At 50.7% G+C, this 25,879-nt stretch overlaps 1 protein-coding gene across 1 annotated transcript; it reads right to left on the bottom strand.

Moving 5' to 3' along the window:
- Positions 1-471: 471 nt before the first annotated feature.
- On the bottom strand, positions 472-24,638 carry CSNK2A2 (casein kinase 2 alpha 2). The gene is made up of 11 exons (XM_075715257.1): positions 24,535-24,638; positions 24,146-24,257; positions 13,041-13,142; positions 12,110-12,160; positions 6,002-6,061; positions 3,734-3,817; positions 2,462-2,572; positions 2,151-2,252; positions 1,729-1,829; positions 892-1,040; positions 472-692 (listed from the first exon to the last, which is right to left on the bottom strand). Exons 1-11 carry the CDS (start codon positions 24,636-24,638, stop codon positions 616-618), a joined length of 1,053 nt encoding a protein of 350 aa, XP_075571372.1. The 3' UTR covers positions 472-615.
- Between the last annotated feature and the right edge of the window lie 1,241 nt (positions 24,639-25,879).

The following is a 25,879-nucleotide window of genomic DNA, read 5'->3' as shown; positions in this document are numbered from 1 at the left end:
TCAGTGCCTTCATTTTAATGCTCCAAACCAATCCTGAGATGCTGTGGGCTGTTTTTTGTTGAAACTCCCCCCTCCCCCCAACTGCCCCGGCATTCGCAATTGAAACTGGAATTCAAGGGCCAAATTCAAGCCCAGAGTGAGCAGTAGGACTTGGACCTCAAAACAGAGTTGTACCTGCTGACCCCCAGCCTGAATTTGGTTCATCCAGAGTCTACAAGTCAGAAAGGCATGTTTAGAAAGAGGCATGCTAAGGGCTGATGGTGGAACGACCAATTTGTCCCCACCAGTGTGACGCGGAAGGCTGGACTGAGAAGGAAGAGAAGGATTCATAGAGATGTGAACCAGAATCAGTTGTGTTGAGCCCTGGGGATATCACTACATGTTTAGCTCTTGCAAGACCATTTGCCCAGGGCTTTGGTACCACAGGGTTAGAGTTACATTAACCACAACCACCAGAGAGGAACTGAGGTTTATGACCCCCCCAAGGTTAGATTTCTGCCAAGTATAAAGGGGAGGGGAAGAATGGGGGGTCCTTGGTTCTTTTCCCTTCACTGTGTGACCGAAGGTTTTGCTTTTATTTGTAAACATCTTGAATTACCCGTCATTTTCCAGTCTTCATCGTGCTGTTGTCAGGCCACTGGAGAGCACAGCGTTTTCTGAGCTGGGCTGGGACTGCTCCTTCACCACTGGATCTGCACAAGACAGACCAGGCAGGAAGGGGAAACAACATTTAATAAAGTGGAAGCTCCACCCTGCCAAACCTTTCCGGAGAAACTGCCCTCAAAACCCACACAGCTGCTAAGGCTTTTGCAGAGTGGGGAGCCAAAATTTTCCCCCACAACCCAAGACCCCTCTCCATCCCAGCTGGCCCCAGCTTCTCCACAGACTCACAGAAATAGGGGTGCTCCATTGCCTCCTTGGCAGTCAGCCTCTGTTGATGGTCATATCGCAGGAGCTTGTCCAGGAGGTCTAGGACTTCAGGACTGACCAGGTGTCTGTTCTCACTGTGAATGAAATTCTCCCAGCGCTTCCGAGAATGCCTGCAAAGGGACGAGCTGTCACTGCCCAGCTCTGACCAGCACAGCAGTACCCAGAGGAATCACCTGCCACTATCCACTTCTGAGAAGAGATGGCTGCGACAGACACTGCCTACAGCTCTTTCTTGCACAAGCTACTGCTCAGTAAGCACTTACTGAAGGAGGAAAACCCTCTTCTTTAGGTACACAATTGTGTGGATGTCCTACTCCTGGGAAAGGCACAATATTGCACATTCCCTTCTGTCTACAGGGACTAGACAACAGCATGCAGCAGGCAGGGTGACACCCTTGGGACCAGAAGTGCTCCGGCTTGCCAGCCAGCCTCACAGAAGCTGTCCTTGCTATCCCATCTACCTCTCATCCTTTTCAGAAACCTCAACTGGGAGATTCTGAGCCCCTCAGCCCACACTTAACTCCAGTGTCTACATCTCCACTTCTAGGATGTCAATGATCAGGAGAAGGAAGAAACAGGGGACAGCTCATGGATCAGGGGAGAGGCAAACGGAAAGAGCCTGCGTTTCAGTGACCTCCTGAGATGACATGAGCAGTCAGACGGGAGGCCTGCAAGCAGCACTGTGACCCAGAAGACCAAAGCAGGCCTTTGCTGAGAGTCCTTCAAGGGGATGGACATTAGTTTATCTCCCTCTCTGCGTTACAAGGAAAAAAGGCTGCATTTCACTTCTCCACTTACTGGCCCAGGATATCATTGAAGTGCGGGTCCAGTTCTATGTGGTACTTCTTGAGATACCCATACAGCTCATCTGTGCCCAGGACCTTTGCGATGCGAACCAGCTGGAATAAAAGGCATGTTGAGAGAGAGCAGAAGGGCAGGCCACCACTCTTCTGCAGAGGCAGAGCTGCCCAAATCTAAGAGCTCTCCTTCTGGAAACATCCCAGATGGAAGGAGTATCTCCCTTCAAACTTGTTTTTATGACGTGCAGAAAACAAGTCTCCTACACGAGGCAGCGAAGCGTAATTCTAGATGGCTTAACTAAGCACATAGCAACTTCCTCCCAGCCTGGTGGTCCGATCCCCAGAACCTCCCCACTATACACACAGAGATGAGGCAGTGACAAATGTCTCATGAAATAAGCCAGGTAGCAAAGTCTTTACTTGGTCATAATTGTCCTGGCCGTGGAAGAAGGGCTCCTTTCGGAAGATCATGCTTGCCAGCATACAGCCTAAACTCCACATGTCTAAACTGTAGTCATACATCTGAGGGGAAAAGGAGAAGCTGTCAGAAAAGGCATGCTCACCATGGCCCAGTTCCCCAACCACACAGGCAACCTCAGCCTCTTCACTTCACAGCCAGCCTCTTTCCAACCCAGGCAATGCCCTGGCAGGCAAAACCAGACAACCCAAAGGTGGCCAAAGTGCAACCGCAAGTGGTATCACTGGCTAACAAGTAGAAGGCAGACTCTTACTTGGTAGTCCACAAGGAGCTCCGGTCCTTTGAAGTACCTAGAGGCCACACGGACATTATATTCCTGAGCTGGATGGTAGAATTCGGCTAGACCCCAGTCTATGAGCCGCAGCTGAACATGCGATAAAGAGACACAGAGTCAGGAGCCTCAGTATAAGCCAGTTAGGTGAAACCATGTTGGCCAAACCTCTCAATCCTGTGATGCAAGCATGAAGCCCAGGATGCAGAGAGGTGCACTGAGGACAGGAGATGCTCTCAGCAGTGCTTTGGTCAGGCTCTTCCCTTCCCCCTATCACCAGCTGGTGGGGCAAAGCTCAGCTTAGAGAGCTCCTCTGCCTCCTGAGTCCAAGTACACTGTTACTGCTGGGCAACTGGCTCCTTATCAGCACCACCAGCCACAGCAGACAGGTCACTGCGTACTAGGGAACAGGCAAAAGCCAGCTGTTTTATCCTGCTGTTTAGAGGGGCTGGGCTGAAGGCAGTGTTCATTTTAATTGGGGGCTGAGAGCAGGAAACAAGGTAGGAAGGGGTCCACCACATCCTGCAAGGTAGACCACGTACTCCTCCCCAGCAGGGATGGACAACCTGCCGTGTTACTGAAGGACGGTGGGTCTAGTAAGAGATTTCCCCCTCCTTATAAACCTTGCCTTGCCTGTACAGCCACCACTGATTGACAGGGAGAGACCTGTGGACCAGCAACTAATTTGCTGCTGCAAATCCCAGGTCCCTGGGGAAACAGGTACACACAGCACCTGATGAGGTACAAGTACCGTGATGGTGTGGGGAAGCTCCCTGTGCTGCCCATTTCCATGGTAGCGAGCTGGGTAAAAACATTTCCTGTGACCTAACTAGCATGTCCCAGAAGTGAGGAAGCCACTGCAGGACAAGCAGGCTGTACTACAGGAGGAGCTTACGTTCCCTAGGTAAAAATATCCACATATATTTCAGACAAGGCCACCCTTCTTCTGCCCAGGGCCTCTACACCCTACTACCACACCTCCCCAGGTGGAGATTAACAGCGCAGACCTGCTCCTCTCAAAGAAACCCAGCGTGGTGGCTGGGAGGAAAAGCAAACTCCAAGCCATGCACTCCCACTGCCACGCTCCCCAGTGGGACTTTGGCCATCTCCTGATGCAGGCACAAGTGGAGGGAAGCTGGTAAAGAAAGGTTAAAGGGGTAAATACAGCTGCCCAGGCTACGGGCACAGAGGCGGCAGAGGAAATGTCAAGTTTCCCTGGAAAAACCCTGCTCGTAAGCCCTGGTGCCACAGTACCTTTTTCTGTTGGTGGTCTATCATGACGTTGTGGGGTTTGACGTCCCTGTGCATGATCCCCATGCTGTGACAGTAATCCAGGGCCTGGCAGACACAGGCACATATATTAGATATGTCTGTAACCACAGGCACAGCATTAACAATATAACAGTTCTTGGCCAGGAGCAAGAGTGCCCTGTCCAAAGGAAGTGCTGCAACCCTGGCACAAGAAACTGGCATTTTCAGCTCTTATGCTGCCCATGATGAAGTGACAAGCTGGCAATAAGACTGTATTGATCTCTTGTCCTGCTGCAGTCACAGGTCCTGGAACCATATTCCCTGCATGGTCTTTGAAGAACACAGTGCAAGAGAGGTGTCCCACCTGGTGACAAGCCCAATGCTCCAACCTGGGTAGCCCTGTGCGTCCTAGGTCACACTGTCTTCCCCAGAAGGGGATGATTCTTACATGCATACAGTGTTATGGCCTTCCAGTACAGCTTTCCACCTGTGCCCAAAACACACTTAAGCTAGAAAGTCACCTCTGCCCTGCTCATTTAAGCCAAACCTGCACTTAAAAAAAGGCAGATGATAGCACATGAGGAAGGGTGATGCCGCTTAAAGCTCGAAGGCAGGAGCACACATAAGGTCTCCAGCTCTGTGACCTTGCAGGACTTCCCCCCACAACCGTTCCCTTGAGCAAGGGGGTGAGAATGTTGTTTTCTCATCTCCAAGGTGGAGGGAGATCCATCCATCAACATCTATCAGATGCTCCAAGATCTCCAGCAGCACAGAAGGAGGGTACCGCCTGCAATCATTCAACATCCAAGACACCAGTGCCAGGGAAGTAACACTGTCCTTCAGCCCCTGCCACAGTGGGAAGCATAGGAGGCAACAGCTTCCATCACAGCAAGGCCTCGGGGAATATCCCTGCAATGGCATGTGGCCTCACAGCCAAGAGGAGTCACAGCAAACGGTGGTCCTGGGATCTCCATTACAGGAGATCTACAACAGGTTGGGCAAACTGCTTCCAGGGATGAAGCTGTTCTAGTGCCTTGCTTGTCCCAAGGCTGGATCATCTAAACCTCATCACCCCTCCCACCCTAATCCTGGGCTGCCTCAGGCTCCCTCCAACCTTCAGTAGGAAGGTCTTTCCCTTGTAGACAGGTGCAGCAAGCTTGGGGATGCAGAGAAGAAAGCCTCCCTCAAGCTCACTAGATCTATTTCAGGAAGTCTCCTGCAGTTCCCAAGTCCTGGAGCACAAAGGGCTTTCCCTAGTCTGTCCTGCTCATTTCCAGAAGCAGGGGATTTGCAAAGTGCCAGCCCAGAAGTCCCGAGGCCCTGCTAGGACCTGACACAGCCAAGCTGCTGCTCCAGCAGGTCAGCACAGAACAGCCCTGGGATCAGCCAAAACCTGTAAGCTCTCCCTAACGCCCTGACTCCCATGTTCTGCAGCCAGAGACCCCAGAGAGGTAGTGCAGCAGACCTCAGAGATCTGCCATATGGCTCTGTGAGCATTTCCATTGGGAGGTGCAAGCTAGGCTAGTTCAGAGGAGGTATTTAGGGCACTCCTTGCCCTTTGTCAGAGGGGCAGGGAAAGCTTTGGCTGGGAGGTCTCAAAGGAAAATACCAGTGTTGTATTAACATGTAACAGCCAGCATAACCAGAAGCTTTGTTCCCCAAGACCACATCCATGGGGTTCTGTGACCAGAGGGCACCAAGCTGGCCAGCTTGTTCTTGAAATGTCCTAGATCCCCCACCAGAGACAGAGGGGTCTAAGACCAAGTAGGCAGAAGTCACCTTCTGGGATTGCATCTGAATACTGCAGCAGAAGATAGCCTGGAGCTGGTAATCCCTCTCTTCCACTCTCCCTAGTGTGCTAAAGAGTCCCCAGTTCCCCAGCCCGGCAAATGCCTCTTGGTGCTTGTACTGGGTCTAGCTGGGAGGGAGCTGATTTTCCTCACAGCAGCCCAACAGTGCTAGAGACACAGGGAGACCAAGCACAGCCCTACCTGGCCACTAACAATCACAAATGCTTCACGGGGAAAGAACAGACCCCAGAGAATCAGAGACGCTTTGGAGGTGACCAAAGGTCCCCAGTTTGGCTGTAATACCTCACAGCAACAAGCCAGGTAACCAGATCTCTTCCCAAACCTTCCCAGGTTATGAGACATGGATTGTGCATTGAACATGAGAGAAGTAACCACTTAGTAGTGCTGCCCTGTGAGCCCTACTACTGCCTCTCTCATTCCTGGTCTCCCCATCCAGACTGCCATATGCAATGCCACTCACCTTCAGCAGCTCATACATATAAAACCGAATATCAAAGTCTGTCAGGATCTGGTACAGTTGCTGAAACAGATTGGGGGGGGGGGGGGAAGAGAGAAACAAAAATAAATACTCCAGATTTGGATTAGTCTTGTTTCCTGCACCCCACCTGCCTCCAATCACTGACCCCATTCCAGGTCCCCTGTGAATGCTGTCACTCCCAAGGACTGTCCTGGTCTCAGACCTGCCAGGGCTACAAGCTAGGAAATCCAGAAAGGAGGCAAGTGCTTCTGTGAAATGCTACTGGGATCATTCAGACCTGCCACGACTTCTTTCCAGCAGGAGACAGGCAGGCTGTCTGTCCAAGGAGAAGACAGCAAGTGCCCTTCAGAGCATGCTGGAGTTGGCACAGATGATCTTGACTCTGTTCACATGCGAAGTCATCACAGTGACTTGACAACATGGAAAACAGCATTCAGAGCAGGCAGGCTGGGAACACATGGGCAAAGCCTCCAAGTGCTCAAGGTGGGGCAGGGAGAGGAAAACATTAACCTAAAGAAGCATGGGGTGGGGAAACACAAAGGGTAGAGACAGCCTCAGAGCCGCAGAAGCTCTCCTTGATCCCATGATAAAGGCTAATGCAGCTCAAAAGTACAGAAATGCTTGTGGGGCCAAAGACAGCACAGCTCAGAGTCTCAGGGAAGTGCTTGTTGCCAGCACACATTCGCCACCCTCCTGCCCTCTGTGTCCTTCTGTGGCTACTCATGCAGAAGTGACAAAGATCCAGGGTGCACTTTTACCTGCACCATGCCACCAGCACCATCACTGGAGAATTCATCATCCTGCTGCTCCCACACCAGGTCACAACCGGCCCCAAATTTACCTTCTGCTCTGTATCTGTCATTGGCAGTGGTGGCAGGCTGACCCCATTGGGCTGTGCTCTCGTCCATGGAAAGCAAGGCAAGATGCCAGGGCAGGGCAAGGAAGGACATTCACAGGGCAGCAGCAGGACCAGACCTCCTCTGCCCTTTCTACCAAACAAGGATCATCTCACAGCTCCATCAAATCAGTGATTGCATCAGCACTGGAACCAGCTGCCCATCACAGGCACCACTTGGCAGCTTCCGGAAAAATCCCAGAGTGAGGGATTGAAATTCACGTTCCAAGAAAGCAGCTCTGGCCCCGGATCCCCTCCAGGCCCATGCTGAGATCCTCAGGATCCTGCCTCAGTTAGGGCCAGCTCCAAACAGTCCCACCACCCTCCCACCACCCCAGTACTGCTCTTGGAAATCATCTGACAACATACAAGTGTCACTTACACAGAGCTTTAACAGCCTCCAGGACACAAGTTGCATTGTATTCTCATGAGCTGGGATGATCTTAATGCTTCGGAGCAACCCACTGAAGCAGACAAGTGAGCAGGGATCAAAAAAGACATAGCCACAAGCTACAGCAGGGATAGATTTCCTGACTCAGTTGTGCGTGGCTCTGTGCATGACCCAGGGCCAGCAGAGGACAGCTGAGCCCTTTCAGGAGTTTGTTTAAATGGCTTGCTTAGGTAACAAACACTACGGGGGGCCAGAGATGCTTAAAACACATCTTTCTGGGAATCACCACCCTGTTCAACTTTGCCTGGCAATATCAGTGCACCTGGGGAAGGAGGAGGGCAGGAGAGGCAGTGGCAGAACAAGACTAGACCCCATTTTCCCCATTCCCTGGCTCCTCTGCCTCTCACTGCCTGTAAGCAGGGAGGGGATGGAAGGGAGGTCACCAATGCCTTTCTTCTCAGGCCATGATGCTGTTGCTTCTCTGACTCATAGCCTTCAGCAGAGGCAGTCGTTGGGCAACCAGCTTTCAACAGACTTCCCTAGAAGAGCTGTCTGTGAAAGCCAGCAGCTATGACCCTCTTGCTGTGCTAAGGCCAACAGTGTGGCTCGCAGAGTCCAATCTCCACTTGCTGCGGAGAACAGTCCCTGCAGGAGCGTGCTCAGTCCCACTGCAGGCAGCCAGTGAACGCAGAAGGCTTTGAAGGATAGAGCCAAGGTTTCCACTGCAAGTGGGTCCCACACAGCAGCTGCCCCAAGAAGGCTTTGACAGTGGGCTCCAAATTCCATTTGCCCAGCCTAGCAGGAGAGAGCAGACACCTTATTTGCAGACTTGTCCCATGCTCTGCTCTTACAGCTGCCTCTTTGGAGTAAAACTATCAGAAACATCACTGTGGTGATCACTCAAACCCAGCTCAAACATCTGCTCAGCTAGTTGCCAGCACTCAGGATTGCACAAGGTGTCAGAGACCTGGGCTGGTCTCCTTTCTCTATACAGAGCAAGAGGAAAGGCCAAACTCACCCACCGGCAGCCTCCACCTCTCTCCAGCTTTTGGTGATATTTTGGCACACACCAGGTAACCAATTGTAAACTAATCCCATTAGTGCCCAAGGAGGCACAGACATGCTTCCCCTCTCCACGGGGCTGACAGGAATTAAACACTTACTCTTGTCCCTTGAGTGAGCAACACAGCTGGCTATGTGCTGGAAGCAGCATCTGCAAAGCAACAGGGTGGCTGCAAGGAGCTGACAGGAGAGAGACACTGGTTTGGGGTGCAGGACAGGCAACAGCAAAAGAAAAGGAAACAGCTGCCAAAGCATCCTGGCCTTGGCAGCCATGCAAGGGAGGAGAATCTTTCATACTTCTGCATAGCCTATGCAGGGCAACAACTATTTTTTAAACTCATGTTGGATGTACAAGGATAAAACACAGGCACACACTTCCCTCACAGCAACTTGGCCTGAAAATTCACCAAGGTGCATGCAAAGTGGAAGATCTGACTCAAAAGCCCTCTGTCCCCACAACTCCAACATCCTGAAGCAACCTTTCATTGCTCACCTTTCTTGCCTATCTCCTCCTCTTCAGCTGCAAACCTGCTAGTGCGTTTTAATAATGAAATAGCAAACCCAACCCATCACTGCTCCTGGAGACCTGGCTCTGCCCCCTTCTTTCCCAAGGGACTTGCCTCTTTGGGACGATGAAAGGCACAGTACCAGGTATGCTTGCAGACTACACAAAGTATGTGACAGCTAACAGTGGTTGAAGGACAGGCATCTCATTTCTAGTTTGAAACCAATTCGCAAAAGACATTAATTTCACTGACAGTTACTCAATTGACTGCATGGCTCTGCAGCACAGGTATCATTTAAGGCAGATGACTGTGGGTAGCTTGAGTGCTCACAGATGGCAAGTAATACAGCAGGTCTGAAGAGAAACACTAGCCCCACACACAAGCTGCCATCCTCACACAGCAGAATATTCATTTAGTCTAGTTCCAACTCATGATCCCTGTGAGTACAGAGCTGTCAAATTCAGAAGGGACCCAGCTGGGTAATTTAAGAAAATGTAATCAGCTCTAGGGAGGTATCACCTAAGTCTCCTGTTTATACCGTCATTTAAAAATAGCCAAACTGTGTGGAATACAAGCTTGTGCTTCTGATCTGAAATCATCCACAGCCATGGCTTAGGCCCCACAGAACTGCAGCTTCTGCCTATGCATAGAAAGCTGAGGAAACCCAGCAGCCATTTTCATGGGTGCATGGACATGAATTGTGTCCTGCCATTTGAATGGGCAAAGGGGTGAAAGTATTACCATTAAGCAAAAAATAATAATGTTGAAGGAAAGAAACTGCCAGAAAGGAGACAACCGAGGACACATCCAAACTTGTGAGCAACTACTGCCAACAGGATGGAGAAAAATGCAATCCTGTAAAGTGGTCAGCAACCACCTGCTGTACACAAGCTGCCCTGGGAACCCTCATGCACCCTGAAGGTGATTTGCCAGTGAGATGCATGGTACTCATCAGTACTGCTGAATCCAGAAGTCAATGCAGAGATGGGCAGATCATCAGCCACCTCAGAACAAAGAAAAGAGGTCCCTGTCACCAGGATTAGCTCATGTGGCACTTAACTCCTACAGAATTTGGCTGCCTGGGGAGATCAGAACTGTGGAGGAGAGGGGACAATGACTGGGTGCGCTCCAGCTGCTTCATGTATAGAGGTATAGGGCAAGCCAAGACCTCCAACACAAGTGGTCTCATCTATTCTGTGTGCTTTCTGCTTGGCAAAGGCACTTCAGAGCAAGGGAAGAGACAGCTTGGGAGCCTCTGTATAGAAGAAGATATCCACAGGTAGCAGTGAGTAGCAGCAGCTCTGTAATCTGCCAGTTAGCTGTGGCCCCAAGAACCTACCCAAATAAGCAGCAGAGCTCATGGGAGCGTAGCTCAAATAACCCACACGCCCCATACATAGCTAGTGAAATTCAGGTTACAAATAAGCTCTGAACATGAACAGCCATACTGGATGCCCTGGGGTACATGCTTGCATTCCCAAGACAAGTTATTCCTACCTTGTACCAATCAGCACTGAAAGCATCAATACTTTCTGTCTTGGACTTGTACAGCTGTGAATCTGGACTTCCTCAAGGAGCCAAGCTTTCTCCTAGGAGCCTAGAAATTATCTGCTGCAAACTCATATAGTTGTTTCTAATGCAACAGCCAGAGCTGAGCACTATTACTTCTGCTGTGGCCAGACCAATGTTGCCTTACTGGCTGCAACAGTGCCTGCGACAGCTCTCAGCATGGCTGGGACAGCTGACCTACCACGTACTCCAAGCCCTGCATTTTTCAGTTAAGATTCCCTATTGGCTGCCAGCCTCAAGTTGCTACTTAATGCTCTACTTCGTGAACATATTTCAGTTACTGGGCAGTATCTTTGATAATTTTTTCCTCTAAGGGGCACATTCCTAACATACATGTGACACTGGAACAGCCAGCTGATGTCAATGAAGCCCAGACAAACCAAGCCTGCTTTAATTAGCCCTGAAAGGTCACCACATAGCACTCCTCTCATGGCTGTTTACTTGATGGAGGCAACACTCATCTCCCTGCCCAGAGCTGTCAGGGCAGATGTTGCTCCAAGTTACCACTCCAGCCTCTGCATTAAGTCTCTACATGAGATTAAATAGCACTAAGACTACCGCCGCCAGCATGGCTGCAGCTCTGGCTATGCGCAGGGTCCCAACCCAGCAGGATTCAGCTTGCCAGACCAACCCCAAAGGTTGGTCTATCCAAAGGGATAGAAACAACATGTGCTGCCTCACAGTGTGCAGGGCTGCAGGTGAGACAGTCCGTGGGCCAGCTGACAAACTGCCTCCTTTCCATCAACACCAACCCAGGGACCTTCTCTGGGTGTTTGGTCTATCTGCTGAAGCTGCATTCTACAAGGTGTGTACCTACATAATGCTCTGGCACAGACAGAAGGAAAAAAAGTACTGTCCCGTAACATGGAATGAAAGAGATTGCTGAACAGCACAGGAGGGGATGACTGCTGGCTTTCTAATGTCAACTGCTCAATTAATTCTCCACCACTGACTTAATGACTTAGGGTAAAGATTCACATGGGGGAAGCAAAGATACCATTAAAATAGGTGTGGTTGCTAATTATGTCTCCCTTTTGTGTACCAGCTTGCTGCTGTCAGCCAGAAGCATTTCAGTAGCACAGGCAGTCATAGCTGCACTCAGACAGAAGGATGCCCATTTTGGGAAGCAGTAATACCACTTGGAGCTCCCCACAAATCAGAAGAATATGCTGCAGCCTCTGGTAAGCAGAAAAGCTCTTAAGATGTATTCGAGACTGCTCAGTCCCCCACTATCAGGCCCACTGGCAGTGGGAAACATGCTCTCCAGCCTCTGTCACCCCACAGTCCCCACGTCCGAAGGATTCCAGCACAAATCAGTGTCACCTGCTCCATCAACTGCACTACTGTAAATAGAGCATCACAGCACAGGGCTTAACTTGGGCTGAATATCTAGCACAGCAGTAATTACTAAATTGAGAGGGGAGTAAGAATATCTAACCTGTTGAACTTACTCCTCAAAGCTGGGAGGATGTTCAGCACACAAGCATTTTCTTCTCACCTAGAGCCTATTTACAGGTTTCTGATTTACATGGGGAAAGGAAGGTGAAGCTGACGTAGGTGAAACTCCAAACTCCCCCCATAGCTCTCGACGGGTGTCTGACAACCCAAGATCACAGCACTCATAACAGAAATGGGAACCTCCCCCCTCCACGCTCAGGCAGACTCACCTTAAAATCTGTGTTATTGATGTACTCAAACACCAGAGCAGGGGTCTTTGACTGCAAGAGAGAGAGAGAGAGAGAGAGAGTGTCATGGTTTAAATCACCCTCTTGACCTTTCTTTGCTCCAAGAGACCTGAGAAAGCTTATGCTTCTTGCTCAACCTTCACTGCGGAGAGCGGGCAGAACAGTACAGCAACAGAAACACAGCCCTGCTCCCGCAGTAGGCAGAGGCAAGCTCTGCTGATACCCCACGCAGCAAGCACCAACACTGCATTTTGGCCAGTGCTGCTCCTCCCCAAGCCACGGAGCAGAGACAGCACTGGGCAAGGCAAAAGGTGTCACCAGGGGCTAAGGCTTCACATCCCATCGCAGGAGGAAGGTCAGCCAGGACTGCCAACACTACAGCAGGGTCATTTCCTTTCCATGGCTGCCAGCAGGCTGGGAGTCACAGACCTCAGCCAGCTGCTAGTCAGAGAAAACTTCCTGAGAATGGGGTAATCGTGGCAATGCAGACAAAGGATATGGTCACCGTGCAGGACAGCAACCAGAAGGATGAAAAGTGCTTAATATCCAATTGCCCTGGCAGATACTTATGTTCCAGATGCCAGACAGAAGCTGGAAGGCTACAGGCTCTGCTTTCTTACAGAAAATTTGTCAGGCTACAGAACTTCTCCCCCATCAGCCATGGGAAACGCGCAGAGACACAGAAGGTGTGTAAAAGAGTCTGGGGAACATGGAGAGAAACATGAGCTCATCCAAACCAACCCACCTCAGGAGACCCTGATGAGCTGGACACTGCTCGTCCCTGGCTGGCACAAAGGCACAGGCAGCACCTAACCCAAGCTGAGAGCAGAAGTCATGCAGCAGTGCCTGCCCTGTGCCTGCAGCTGGTGGGGAGGCAAGCCCACTACACACACCGCAACACACAGGCACCTACCACTGGATCCTTGACAGTGTCAATCAGATTAATGATGTTGGTGCCACCACGTAGGTTCTCCAGAATCTTAACCTCACGTTTTATCTTCTTTTTCTTCACTGGCTTAAATAGACAAAAGAAATTAGAAGTGAGAGTCCTTTCAGAAATTAACACTGATTCTTGCCACTGATTTTGACTGGATCACATCACCTCATCTCCTCTCTCTGCTCCCACCCTCGCAAGGGAACATTTTTAACTTCAAAGAGGAGGCAGACACCTTGCATGAACTAGGATTTCCCCTCTTATCAGTGAAAGCTTTCCACTCATCAGGGGAAAATCAAACCACTCCAGACAAACATAACTGTGACTCCAGTAACTGTAGTTAAAAGCACCTTGGATTGCTATGGGAAAATCTCGGCACATGCATTCTATGTTATGCATTTAGAGGCAGAGGACAAGCATGGTGGACCTCATATCTCAGCTTTTGTTTACCAGCACAAGCCAGTTTTTTACTCCTTAATCCCAACCCATTTCCCAACGAGTACTTTAATGCAATGAAAGAATGACCTGAGAATCTCCAACACCAAGATTTCTAGTAAGCTCAGACACTGCTACTATGCCTATGTGCACGTCTTTTGCAACCACCCCAATAACACAGACCCAACTGCACAGCATGCCATCACATCCATATACCATGATTATTTTTAAAGCCTACAGACATTTTAAACAGTTTTTGACTCCTCCTCGAATCTGTGCTGTCCCAGGAACTCCCTTTGCAAAGTAAGCTTTTCTCTGGACATCACCCTGCAGAGAGTGACAAAGAACAGCTGCTCCCAAGGCAGGGGCTTGGAGGCTGGGTTAGCCTTTACACTCTGCTGATCCAGCAGTTCACTTCAACACAAATCAACAATTATTTCTGTAACTCATCCACTCCCAGGACAACTCTAACTCTGTGCCTACTTGAAAGGAAAGACAGCTTAGAGCAGCTAAGGGGTGAGACTTTTTTTAATGAGCCTTGGCTAGTGACCAGTGTAGGCATCACCAGTTGCGAGTCACTGAGTATAGCAGCCATTCATTGAAGAGCTGGAACATCCCCTCCTGCACCACTGGTACCATTGCAGAGAGATGCAGAGACATCTTGCAGGGACTGGTGAAGCCCTTGACCTGTGAGGTTTGCTGATGAAAAACACTCCTCTCCAGACATTTAGCTTTCTAAAACATTCACCATCTGGCACAGAGTCTGGTGTGTGAGGAGGGGAGTAACAGGGAATGGCAAAGAGGTATGAGGCACCCTACCCAAAGCGACACAGGTTATCAGATGTCTATGTGAAGGACAAGGAGCCACAAGAGCTCAACAGCTTGTGCTCGCCACCTGACCTCTGCTGCAGCCTTCCACTTGGGCTGCAGAGTGCTGATGGGGCAACTCACACTCCTGTTACAGTCAAATCCAAGGCAATCTCTGATTTCAGACCTCTCACAGGAATGTGCAAGCAGACAGAAGGAACAGAAGCTTTTTATATAGTGGGAAAAAACAGTGTTTATATAAGTGATAAAATATCCTGTCTTTCTAGGCTCTTCAGGTGGCTGAAACCTTCAGATTCAAATCCTGCCCTTTTCCTCTTCCAAGTTAAAAGGCAGGAGCTAGACTTTCAAGTCAAAAGATGAGCATCTCAGCCTGAAGCAAAGTGCCAAAAATAACACTGATGCGGGCACAGGGAGTGTCAGCACCTCATAAAGCCACTGTGGAAAATGGTAGCAAGGCCACTGCAGCTGTCAGCCAGAGCTGGAGTGACATGGGGCAGGGTTTGCTGGGGAGGGGTGACCAACAGCCCCGGGGCAGTACCCAGACACATCTGGAGCTGGTGGAAGGTTAGACAGACAGGGAGAAGCAGCCAGAGCAGGGGGACGAGCAGAAGGGAGGGCTACATTTCTGAACCTGAGGGGAAGATGCTTCATTACAGACTAATTTCATTTATGTCAGCACAGGGACAGACACCACCCTTGTGTTGCCCACATGCATGGATCTTACCAGAAGGCCATGATGGAATTAGAGGATGCAATTTGGTTACTCTGCTCATCCAGCGAGGCAGATGCACACACAAGCTGTTCTCCAAGGAACTTCAGAGAAGGAGCAGAGCCACTGCTGTCCTGAAGGCACTCGCTGAATGTCCTGGCTACTGACAGACATGCATCACAGCCTCTCTGCTGCAAAACGTGCACCTGATCAGGAGCTGAAACAGTGCCTGAACACAGCCAAGAGGACCCAAAGCCGACTTTGAAATACCTTTTCCTTTGTACTGTAGTTATTTCAAGGGCCTTTTGCATCAGGTAGGTAGGGGAGGATATCCCTCCGAGATCTACATTTCTCCTTCCATAGCAACCACCACTCCCACTGGGGCAGAAGATGTTGTCTTCCAGTCACTTCCACATGTTTCCACCTTTTTCAGGATGGGAAAATGATGCCCTGCGTGATCTCCACCAGAAATCTACCCCTACTCATAACACACTTATTAAAAGACACGAGCAGACAGAACCAGCAACTTTTGGAAAAAAGGAGAGAAGAAAGTTGGTCTTTTTTTAATGAAATGCCTGCAGATAATCAGCAACAGCTCCGACATCACCAAGGGAAAACGCTCCAGTGAACATTGTCTCAGCAAGAGGGAGAGTTAAAAGCCGCTCGCTGTTTGCATGTTTTCTGGCTAAGCTGCAGTAGCACAGAACTCAGGCCAGGCTGTCTGCACATGGCTATACTACCTCCACATGGGCTGTGAGCCCAGGCAAGGTCCCTGCAAGCCCTTGCAGGGTAGGGGTATGGGAATCCCTGCTCATTGCAGGGTTGTAAGCAGTGCATAGTCAGTGGTCTCCCCACCTGCAGCCAGTGGTCAGGACAGGGTTTTCCACCACTAGGTAAATAGGGATGAGGCGGGGAGAAATGCCATGGGCTGAAGTAATGTCATCTCAGAGGAAAAGCTATTGCCTGGAAGTGTCCTCAGAGAGCAATGCAGGGGATGGAGGATTTCCCCACTTCAGATTTGCAGGAGAAAACGGTAGCAACCGCTGGCCTCCACCCCAACCTGCATAGCTTTCACCCTACCAGCCTACCCAGCCACATGCCACCTCCTACCCACACGTCCCATGCCATTGCTTCAGCCACAACTGCAAACACTGTCTACTACCCAAGAACACATCACTGGGGCTCAATTTTTGCCCAGTAACTGATTCCAAGCCCAGGCTCTTGGATCCAGCAAGTCAAACACCTTGGTGCAAACCACTCCAGCACGTGGCCAGTACTGCACTGGAGCTAACTGGTCACAACCACAGAAACTCTGCTGACTTCCCTCCTGTCTCCAGATCCCAGTACTGCTGAAACCACAGGCAATCAGCAGCACATCCTTCAAGCACCAGGATTAAGTCTGGGTTACTGCAGCTGTCTCTCAGAGTCGCCCAGTCTGTCTCTCCAAGGATGCTGACTCCAAACACACATGGATTACATGTGGACTAACTGAAGCTATTATGGCCTCCAACCATCTGCCTCTCCCAGCAGGCATAGCTTCTAAAACACCAGCCCTTGCAGCCAGAGTATTTTAACAGTACCCCTTTAAGGCTATTTTATTAAACCAGGCTATGAACAGCAGCATTTCAGGCTGTCTTTCCTACATGGCTCAGTCCCACTGCCCTGGGAAGGGGATTTCCAGCAGAGGAATAGGGCAGGCACCTAGACAAAATTAACTGCTCCTGAGTTTGATCCGGCTGTGTTTGCAAGGCAACGTTTTATACAGGTGCAGACTCCAACTCCATCTGTTCCCATGGCAGAGGCATTTCAAAGCTTTCCTCCATGCTGGGATTCTCCAGTGACCAGTATAAGTCAAAACCTCATTGCAGCCTTTCCCTCTGAGGCAGGGTCCGACAGAGTCCCTCTACTCTATACAAACACCTATCTCTGTGAAATCTGTAAATACTTGACGGCTTGGAGACTTTTGTCGCATTTGGTTGAAATTGGCCAACCAGTGCAAAAACTACTGGGGGGGGAGGAGGGGGAGAAAGGCTGACAGGAGGACTGCATAAGGCTCGTTTCCATAGGAAACCAGGCTAAAAGACATGTCTCAGCCTAACCATGTCTACACTGGGAGGGGTTTAATTACTTCAACTGCAGCAGTACCCTTAGAACAACACGACTGTCTAGCACAAGCCAGTTTTCCAGTTTCACAGGAAATTGCTTCCTTTCTCAGGCAAACTGGAAGTGAGGTGGCTGTAGACGGTGGAGTCAAAAGGTACAGCTCATGGCTGTCCACTACACTGAGCACCCAGAGCAGAGGGACAAGGTGATCTCTAGCCACAGAAGGATGGTCTCTGCTGGACCCGACAGCTCTCACTCAACTGTCCCAGCCGGCCACCCTTTGCTGCAGGCTTCCCACCCTACCAACCAGAAGGATCCCATGAGGGTGCTTCAATCCACTTGAAACTCAGGCAGAAGAGGCAGTGACAGTGGCCCGCACTATCCCAGCTGTCTTTGCCCAGAGATCGGGGAGCATCATGCAATGCTGAGGAGAGAAATGGCATGGGATAAGTAGTTGCTTTGCAGTCAGGTAGACGCAGAAGACGACACCTCTCTGTGACCAAGAGATCAGATCCTGGGTCATTTTCCATAAGATCATGTAAACTTGTAAGCAGGGAAGGAGTCCAGCTGCAGCAAACACCAGCTGGGAAAATTAACATTGTTTGCTAAAATAAACCTTTAAATACAAGGCTGCAACCATCACTTCCTGTCTTGAACGAATAAATGGCTGCCTGGTTAATCATCTTTTTTTCTTGGTTTCTAAAGCAAAGAAAGTACACTCTTCTGTCAGATGCTTCAGTTCCAGCCTTCCCCAACAACCTGGGGACCCATCATTTGAATTCAAGCAAAGAGAGAAAATAAATTTATTATCCAAAGTTCTCTGTGCATTTCCACACTGAGAAAGAAAAGTAGTGACCAGGAAGGCATGTGAAATACGAGTTACATCCAAAGCATAAAAATCATTTTACATTAGCCAAAAAGCAGGCAGCCAGGCAGCACACATACGCTGCCAGCTGAGGAGCACACATTCTCTGAAGGAATCACAGAAGGTGCTGGGTTTTGCCCAGCAGGTGCTCTGAAAAAGAACTGGGTTAGTGCAGCAGGGGAGAAGGTTTAGCAGTCCAAAGATACAAATCCGCAAGAAATTAAAGTAATTTATTCCACCACCCTGTAAAGAAAAAGATCTATTCTTTGCTCACCAAACCTGAATAGCCCAGAAACACCATGATGCTTCCAGTGAATGAGCAGGAAAATCTCAACACACAAGATCCAGGACCAGCAAAAGGCTCAAGCAGCATCCTTATAACAGGCTTTAAACATTTAAAAGCTGGCACTAGAAGCTCATTCGTCTCTAGGAAGTATTATTGAAAAGATCACAATAATCAGCCTATAAAGGCTGATGCCAATTGCTCAATAGGAAGATTGGCTTCAGAGCAGCAGTGCTTATTTTGCCAGACATCAGCTGGGAAACCAAATAATTGTATTCAAAAGAGCTACAAAATCAAGGAGCCCATTTGTGTTAATATTCTGTTGGTTGTCTGCATCTTACAACTTCCATTACAGGAATTCAAACCTTCCCGAGCTGCTCATGAATTTTAGAAAAGAGGGAAAAAAACCTACCCTGAAACTACTAAAGCACTTTTGCTTTTTTTATTTAAGTTCAGTAGAACATACCAGCACATGTTTTGAGGGCAGTGCTGTTCTTTACTTCAGAATGCCTTTCCTCCCCCCATAGTACATCCCAAAACAGCCCTTCTGGGGCTGCAGGACTGCCCATGATACATCAAGACTTCTGCAGTCAACTAAAAGGTTGACACACAAGGACCAAGCCCCCACCCCCCCACCACCATTACAAGGGATGAGAATCATTCATTCGGGCTCTGCCCTAGACCACTGCAAACAGACACAGTGCCATAACTCATCCTCCTCACTCATCCTCCTCCTCACAGGAGCTGCAGCCTCACCAGTTCCTTGGTGCTAGAACACTACCACAAGAGTTATCAGCTGCACCTCCAGGCCTCTGTGAGACACCCAATACCGTCTCAGATGGTCTCAGCTCCAAACAAGGCTGGACTCCAGCAGCCAACAGTGCCAAGCTCAGTGTGGGCAAAGGGCATTTAAAAGAGAAAAGCTGTGTACCTGGCTCTCTTGCAAAAGGGCTCATTTCAAGACTGCCAGAGGAGGAAGCGGGCCAGGGAGAGCTGATTCAGTGCATGCAAACGCAGGAGGAGCAAGAGACACAGATAGCTACCAGGAGCAGGCATAGAATGGCTTTGGTGGAAAGTCACCAATGCAGTCAACAGCTCCAGCCTGAGGGACCAACATCATGCACTTGTACTTCCCTGTGCAATCCCTTCTGCATACCAGCATGGGAGTCATTTCAGCCCCCCTCTAGAACATGCTGATGTATGTAGGCTCTAAAGCTTTTTAGAGACAGAAGAAAATCTACCAGAGCCACAGGGCTACCTCCCCCAAATGGTTCTCTAGCTACTAGAGCGATAATTTGAGTTCAACACTGGAAGGACCCTGCAGCAGTGCCTGGTATGAGCAGCAACTCTGGAGAGTTCACACAGCCCAAAAGGGGGAACAGGGGAAAAACAAAGCCAAACAAACAAGAATGCACTTGTGAAACCACGTACATGGTTGAAAGTTCCAGTTCATGGACTCAGCGCAGAGGGACAAAAGCCACCAAAGGAGAAAGGGGCTATTTCATCACTGCTGCAGAACCTCCATTTCACTGGTCCCTCTCCTCATAACTGCATTTTTCCCCTAAGCTCTGTTTGCGTGTTGTGCTGTAATCAGACTGTAATCATACAAGGAGACAAAAGAGTCTCTTTATGTAATGGGTTTAATGCTTTGCAGGCAAGTAGAGTGTACATAGACACATACGTGCATCAGGAAAGCAGGAGGACTCCTGCACAGAGCTGACAATACGGATGCTGTAATCTCTGCCTTGAGTGGACACCCAGATGGTGGTAATCAGTACAAGAACTGGCTGTGAAGGATGCTGTGGTACATCTGAAGCTCACCAACAGCCATAACTGTAGGTAATTTTAACAGCAGTATTCTCACCACAAAGAATCACCCACAGAAGTTACAAGCAATGTAGAAAATTTATCTTTGGCTTTTAGAGTGGCAACTTGCAATGCTGTTCACATTCCCCAGGAACACTGTCACCCCAGAATGGAGGATTCACTTTTAAGGCACACAAGGAGACTGGCAGACACTTTGAAGCTGCATTAGCAGAAAAGCAAAATGAGAAGTTCATCAAAGAGACAGCACAAAGTTTGCAGACTGACCTCAGCAGACTGACCAAAAATCTAAGTCTATGTAGTTAGATATGAAAGAGCAGAGCTGTGCTTTAGATACCTGCATTGGATGTAGATGATACATGACTCACTGGAAACAAAGATGTCTTAAACTTTCTTTGTACATGCTGAGCAATGTCAGACCTCATCCTGGGAGTCAAACCTTAGCATCAAATTTAAGCAAAACACAAAAGCACGTACTGGACATGTTCACACATTCCCTCTTCCTGGCTTGGCCCTCCCCTAAGCATGCAGGAAGCATGCCCACAGCTGTACCAAGGCCAACCAGATCAAAAGGCCCACAAGAGCCTCCTACACCAGCTAGGGACTGCAGGAGCACAGCTGCTGGCTAACTCCATGCCCTACTACCTGTGGTGCATAGGAAGGTCAGTACAGTGCAGGGTCCTCTACTACCTACCAAGATGACTTCAGCCCCACAGCTTTTTTTGCTGAATCTTGCTCCCTGAACAGGCTGAATAGGTGGAGAGTTGCCTTCTGCCTCACTTCTGAAGATAAAAGCTTTTGGAGGATGCTTGGAAGGGGATGTCTGTGTGGCAAATCAGGGCTCCTGCCTCACTGCTTTGCACACACTGTCCTACACTGTGCATCCTGATGTCTTGCTGTAGTGGAGTGAGAAGCAACCTGCTTGCTTCGTTTGCCTTTTTTTTTTTTTCTTTTTTTTCCCAAAAGAGCTGCAGAACTTTCCTGGAAAAACTGACATTAAAAGCATCATATCTGCAAAGAAAGGCACTCGACCCAGGAAATGGTAATGTTATAGTCATCTTCATGATCTTAATTCTGCTCCTTTGCTGACACGTGTTATGACCCCAACTAGTGGCATGAGCACATCCCATTTTCCTGCAGGATTATGCCTGGTCCTGCATTTGGGGTAGCAGAACAGAAAGGCAATGCTGGGTACTGGCCAGAGAAGTGGGGCACCTTGCTTTATGCAAGCCTGGGGCACTGTGATACCAATCAGAGCCATTAGCTCCCTGGCCTTGTCCAATGCTAAACAAGCAAGGCAAGTGGCTGCCAGAAGAGGAATAGCAGTTATCTCGTTCATGCAGCACTAGACTAGGACCTCTGCTCTAGTCTCAAGCTTTGTTGAGGCTAAGGGACTTGCCCAAAGTCACACAGGAAATCTCTGTGGCTCAGTTCTGCATCACAGAAAGGGTGATAAAATTTCCTGACCTTTCTGGAGGAGGGCACAAGATGTTCAGGTAGCACAACACCAAAGAAGGGGAGAAAAAAAGGCAGGGGAAATACTTGCTACATGCTAACTTGACCTCAGTAAGAATAAGCTGCTTCAAAGAGCAAGGCTGGGAAGAGACACCAGTCACCTCCCATGAGGCGCAGATATTAAAACAGTGACTCTTGCTAAAAATCACTCTTACACATAACATAAATTGTACTCTCAAAAAACCTTAAAGAGAAAGGAGTAACTGTGCTAAACAGCCACATCCATCAGCCAGCAACAGTCTTCCCTTTTGTCGCACCTCTACAACCACACAAAAACCTGAAGACTTGTGGTTGCATTTCCCACTTCACAGGATCCAGCCTGAATTAGGAGGAACAGAGACACCCAGCCTCTTTACTAGGGTTCCACTGTAGATACATGTAATTACATTTGCAATTAAGTTTGCATCTAGCTACAGGAAACCAGAGGCACTTTCCACAGATCAGAGTGATGTTATTGCCACACTTCACAGGTTTTCATAACATACACTACATGGTGCTCTGAAACTCACTTTTCACTGACCCACTTTCCACTGAGAAGAAAGTTCATCTTTATTTATCTGGACTTCCTGCTTTTCCTGCTCACTCGCAGGAATGCCATCTGCATGTTAATGCAAGCGGGGGGAGCCAGGGAACTAGTGGCAACACCATCCGCTTCAAATCTGGGACAATCCAGTCCCCTGTTTGCAGGGCATTAAGGCAACACATTCAGGCCCCAAGGAAAAGGAGCACCCAGCTGCCCTCAGATGACTCTTGCCAGCTGACTGTGAGTCCACTGCTGACAGGCTCCCTAGACATGACAGAGTTTGGCTGCCACAGCAAGAGGAGCATCACTCCAGGGGGAGGCTGTTTAGGTTGGGAAAAGGCAAGGAGGAAGATTTCTGATGACGTTCCCTGCAGTCTCTTCACAGCCTCATGGTGCCTTTCTATGTGGGACAAAACCTAAGGTCTCAACAAACCACAGCAGTCCTAAAGAGACCATCAGGGGCTCCAGAGCAGCATGCAGAAGTGCAGTTTCCCCAGCCTAGCCACAAGCTATCTTGCCGTAAAATCCAGCTCTTCACTGGCTACCTTTGACTACTCTCTCATAGGAAAAAGTCTTGCCTGCCCCTACTTAAAAAAAACAAAACCCAAAAACCACATGAAGCATCCAAACAAGGGGGAGGCCCAAAGAGCATGCCAGAGGAACTCAGCTCGGTGAGGGCATGAAAGCCTCACCATTCTGCCCTGACATCAAGCTTAGCCACAGGGGCTCTCCCAAACAGCTCACTTGGCCACCACCTTGGCCGCAGCTGAAGCAGGGGTGTGCATACCTCCTCCCAGAGGCAGACAGGAGATCACACCTTGCCTAGGAGTGGTGCCTGGACAAACCATGACAAGTTCTCTAGGAAGCCAAGGAAGCAGGCGCAGTGAGCAAGTGGGAATATCAGCAAAGACAAAGTGAGACAGCTAGCCACACCATCAGAGTGGATCTAGCAAATGCCTTAAGGCTACAGCCCTGCAGAGAGACTGTGTTCTGGGTAGCTGCTAGTCTTAGTGGCTGCAAGGGCAGATTAAGCTCAGCCCCTCTGCACGCTGTGGATCAACGTGTGCCCAAATTCTTAGAACACCCATGGTCAGACACTGGCTCCCACTTGCTCTTGGGGAACAAGGGACAAATGTTACTGGTCCAACAAGTGACAGCCCCAAGTGTCAGCCAAGCCAAAACCAAAAGGACCTCAACTCTAACCTTTCATTTGTTTAACACCTCTGCCTACCCCCAGATCACCAACATAGATTGCTGCTAGGACAGCTACCTCAGCTCCCTATGAGCATGCTGCTTCAGCACCAAACATGGTAAGGCGTGCCCTGCAGTGGCTAACCCATGCGTTCAGCCATCCCAAACTACAACCTGTTACTGCTGTATGAAGGTCCCCAAGGCCTGACCCCACTAGAACCAATACACCAGAATACAGGTCACTGATGTTGCCAAACTTCAGATGGCCTCTTTCAGTCTCTTAAAGTTTCCATGGTGTTTTTGGCCTGCCTGTGGTGAAGTTCTTTTCCAGGTAAGATCCTCTAACTGAATATAAAGTTTTGCCTACTACTGCTGAGCATCCCAGAGCCTGGCTCTGAAAAGGCCATGTGCCAGCTGTCTAGAGATTAAGAGAAGGATTCCCCCCTCCAGGATTTGCATTCCTGTTGACATGGCAGTCCCTGGGCTGTTTCAGACAGGCACTGCCAGATATGATTTACCAAATGCAGGCCGCACACACAACGCTGTTCAAATGTCAGGACTCACAGCTCTCCTCCTCCGGAGGAGCTCTCAGCCCAGAGCTAGGCTAGACAGGACACATCAAAACATCGCTACAGCATGTGGGACACCAAATCCCTTTCCAAACCCAGTGTCTCAATGTCCTTAATGAGAAAACAAGAGTTTTGGGGTGAACGACAAGATCCAACAGTGCTTTGGCCCTGCCAATGCAGCTCCTCTCACCCTCACTTCCAGCCACTGTAAGCCCCTATGCCATCAATGGGACACTCACCTTGAGGATCTTCACGACAACCCTCTCATTGTTGGTGATGTTGATGGCCTCAAAGACCTCGCTGTACTTCCCTCGCCCGAGCTTGCGAACCAGCTGGTAGTCGTCCTGATTGCTACGGGCACCAAGAGAAGAGAGAAGGAGGAGGGTGGGAGAGGATAATGAGAGGGCAGCAGGCCGGAGGGGGAGGCCGTCTCCCAGCCCCTCCTCAGCCGCCCGCAGTCCCCCGGGAACACCCCAAAACTGGGAGGGGGGGACGGGGGACGGGACGACGACGACACACGGACGGACAGGGAACCCTCCCCGCGGGCTGAAGCCCGCAGGAGAGTGCGGGGCAGCCGGTGGCCCGGGGAAGGGGCGGGGGGGGGGAGGGGCTCCGCGGGGCGCTTTACCCCCAGCTCGGGACGTGCGCCTCGTAGTCCCAGTACTCGCGGCTCCTCAGGCTGTTCACCTCGGCGTACACCCGCGCCCGGCTGCCGGCGGCCGGGCCGGGCATGGCGGCGCCAGGCGGCGGCTGCAGGAGGAGGAGGAGGGCGCGGGGCCGGCGCGGGAGGCCAGCGAGGCGGGGCGCGGCGCGCAGGAGGGCGGCGGCAGGCGGTGGCAGGGCCAGACCGGAGCGGGAGTGGGGCCGGGGCCGGGGCGGGGCCGGCCCGGGGCCCGCGCGGAGCGTGCCGAGGCCCGGGCCCGGTGCCGGCGGCGGCGGCTGCAGCCTGCGCCGGCCCCGAGCGCCGCGCAGCCAACCCGGAAAAGGCGCCGCCGCCGCCGCGAGCGGCGCCCGCCCGCCGCCGCCCAGCCGCCTGCCGCGCAGCGCCTCTCGGCGGCGCGGAGGTTCGGCCCCTCGGCGCCCGCTCGCCGGGTGGCTGCCGTCACGCCTCGTCACGGCCCCGTCCCCACCATCGCAACCGTCACTCATCCGTCAGGCCTCCGTCACCACTCCTCAGCCCGTCTCGTGTCATCCGCCACGGCCCCATCACCCACACTGTCCCCATCCCCTGTCACCCACCCAACCTCCTCCTGTTCCATGAGGGCTTTGTCGCACCCTGTCACACCCCTGTCACACCCTGACACCCTCATAACCCTCTCACACCCTATTGCAGACCCTGTCACCTCTGCGGCCCCTGTCACCCCACCTCAGTTCTGTCACACCCCTGGTCAGTCCCCTGTTACACTGCCACCCCCATCATCACCTGCCACGGCCTCTGTCACAGTCCCTCATTACCCGCTGTCACCCCGTCACCTCTTGTCACCCCCAAGGTGGGACCTTGGATGGAGGAAAGGCTCCATGTTCCTCTACAGGGACTTCACAGAACCACAGGCTGGTTGAGGTGGAGCACCTCTGCAGATCATCTGGTCCAACTCCTCTGCTCCAGCAGGACCACCCAGAGTCAGTTGCCCAGGGCCATGCCCAGACACCTTCTGAATACCTCCAAGGATGGAGACTCCACAGCCTCCCTGGGCAACCTGTGCCAGTGCTCAGTCACCCTCACAGTGAAAAAGTGTCTCCTGATGTTCAGAGGGAACCTCCTGTGTTTCAGTTTGTGCCCATTGCCTCTGGTCCTGGCACTGGGCACCACTGAGAAGAGCCTGGGTCCCTCTTCTTTGCACCCTCCCTCCAGTCCCTCATTCATCTTTGTGGCCCTTCGCTGGGATCTCCCCAGTATGTCCCTGTCTCTCTTGTACTGAGGAGCCCAGCACTGGACACAGCACCCTGGGGGTGGCCCCACTATTGCTGAGCAG

Source organism: Pelecanus crispus, chromosome 8 (genome assembly GCF_030463565.1).
Source record: "Pelecanus crispus isolate bPelCri1 chromosome 8, bPelCri1.pri, whole genome shotgun sequence".
Taxonomy (NCBI): Eukaryota; Metazoa; Chordata; class Aves; order Pelecaniformes; family Pelecanidae; genus Pelecanus; species Pelecanus crispus.
The sequence above is the reverse complement of the archived record's forward strand: the minus strand, read 5'-3'. Positions and strand labels throughout refer to the sequence as shown.

What these genes read in the sequence shown, in the direction of transcription:
- CSNK2A2 (XM_075715257.1), bottom strand. Translation starts at nt 24,638, where the DNA reads ATGCCCGGCCCGGCCGCCGGCAGCCGGGCGCGGGTGTACGCCGAGGTG. An exon ending in ATATGTATGAGCTGCTGAAG is followed by an intron (nt 3,818 to 6,001) that starts GTGAGTGGCATT and finishes TGTGTCTGCCAG; the next exon opens with GCCCTGGATTACTGTCACAG. An exon ending in AATGGAGCACCCCTATTTCT is followed by an intron (nt 693 to 891) that starts GTGAGTCTGTGG and finishes TGTCTTGTGCAG; the next exon opens with ATCCAGTGGTGAAGGAGCAG.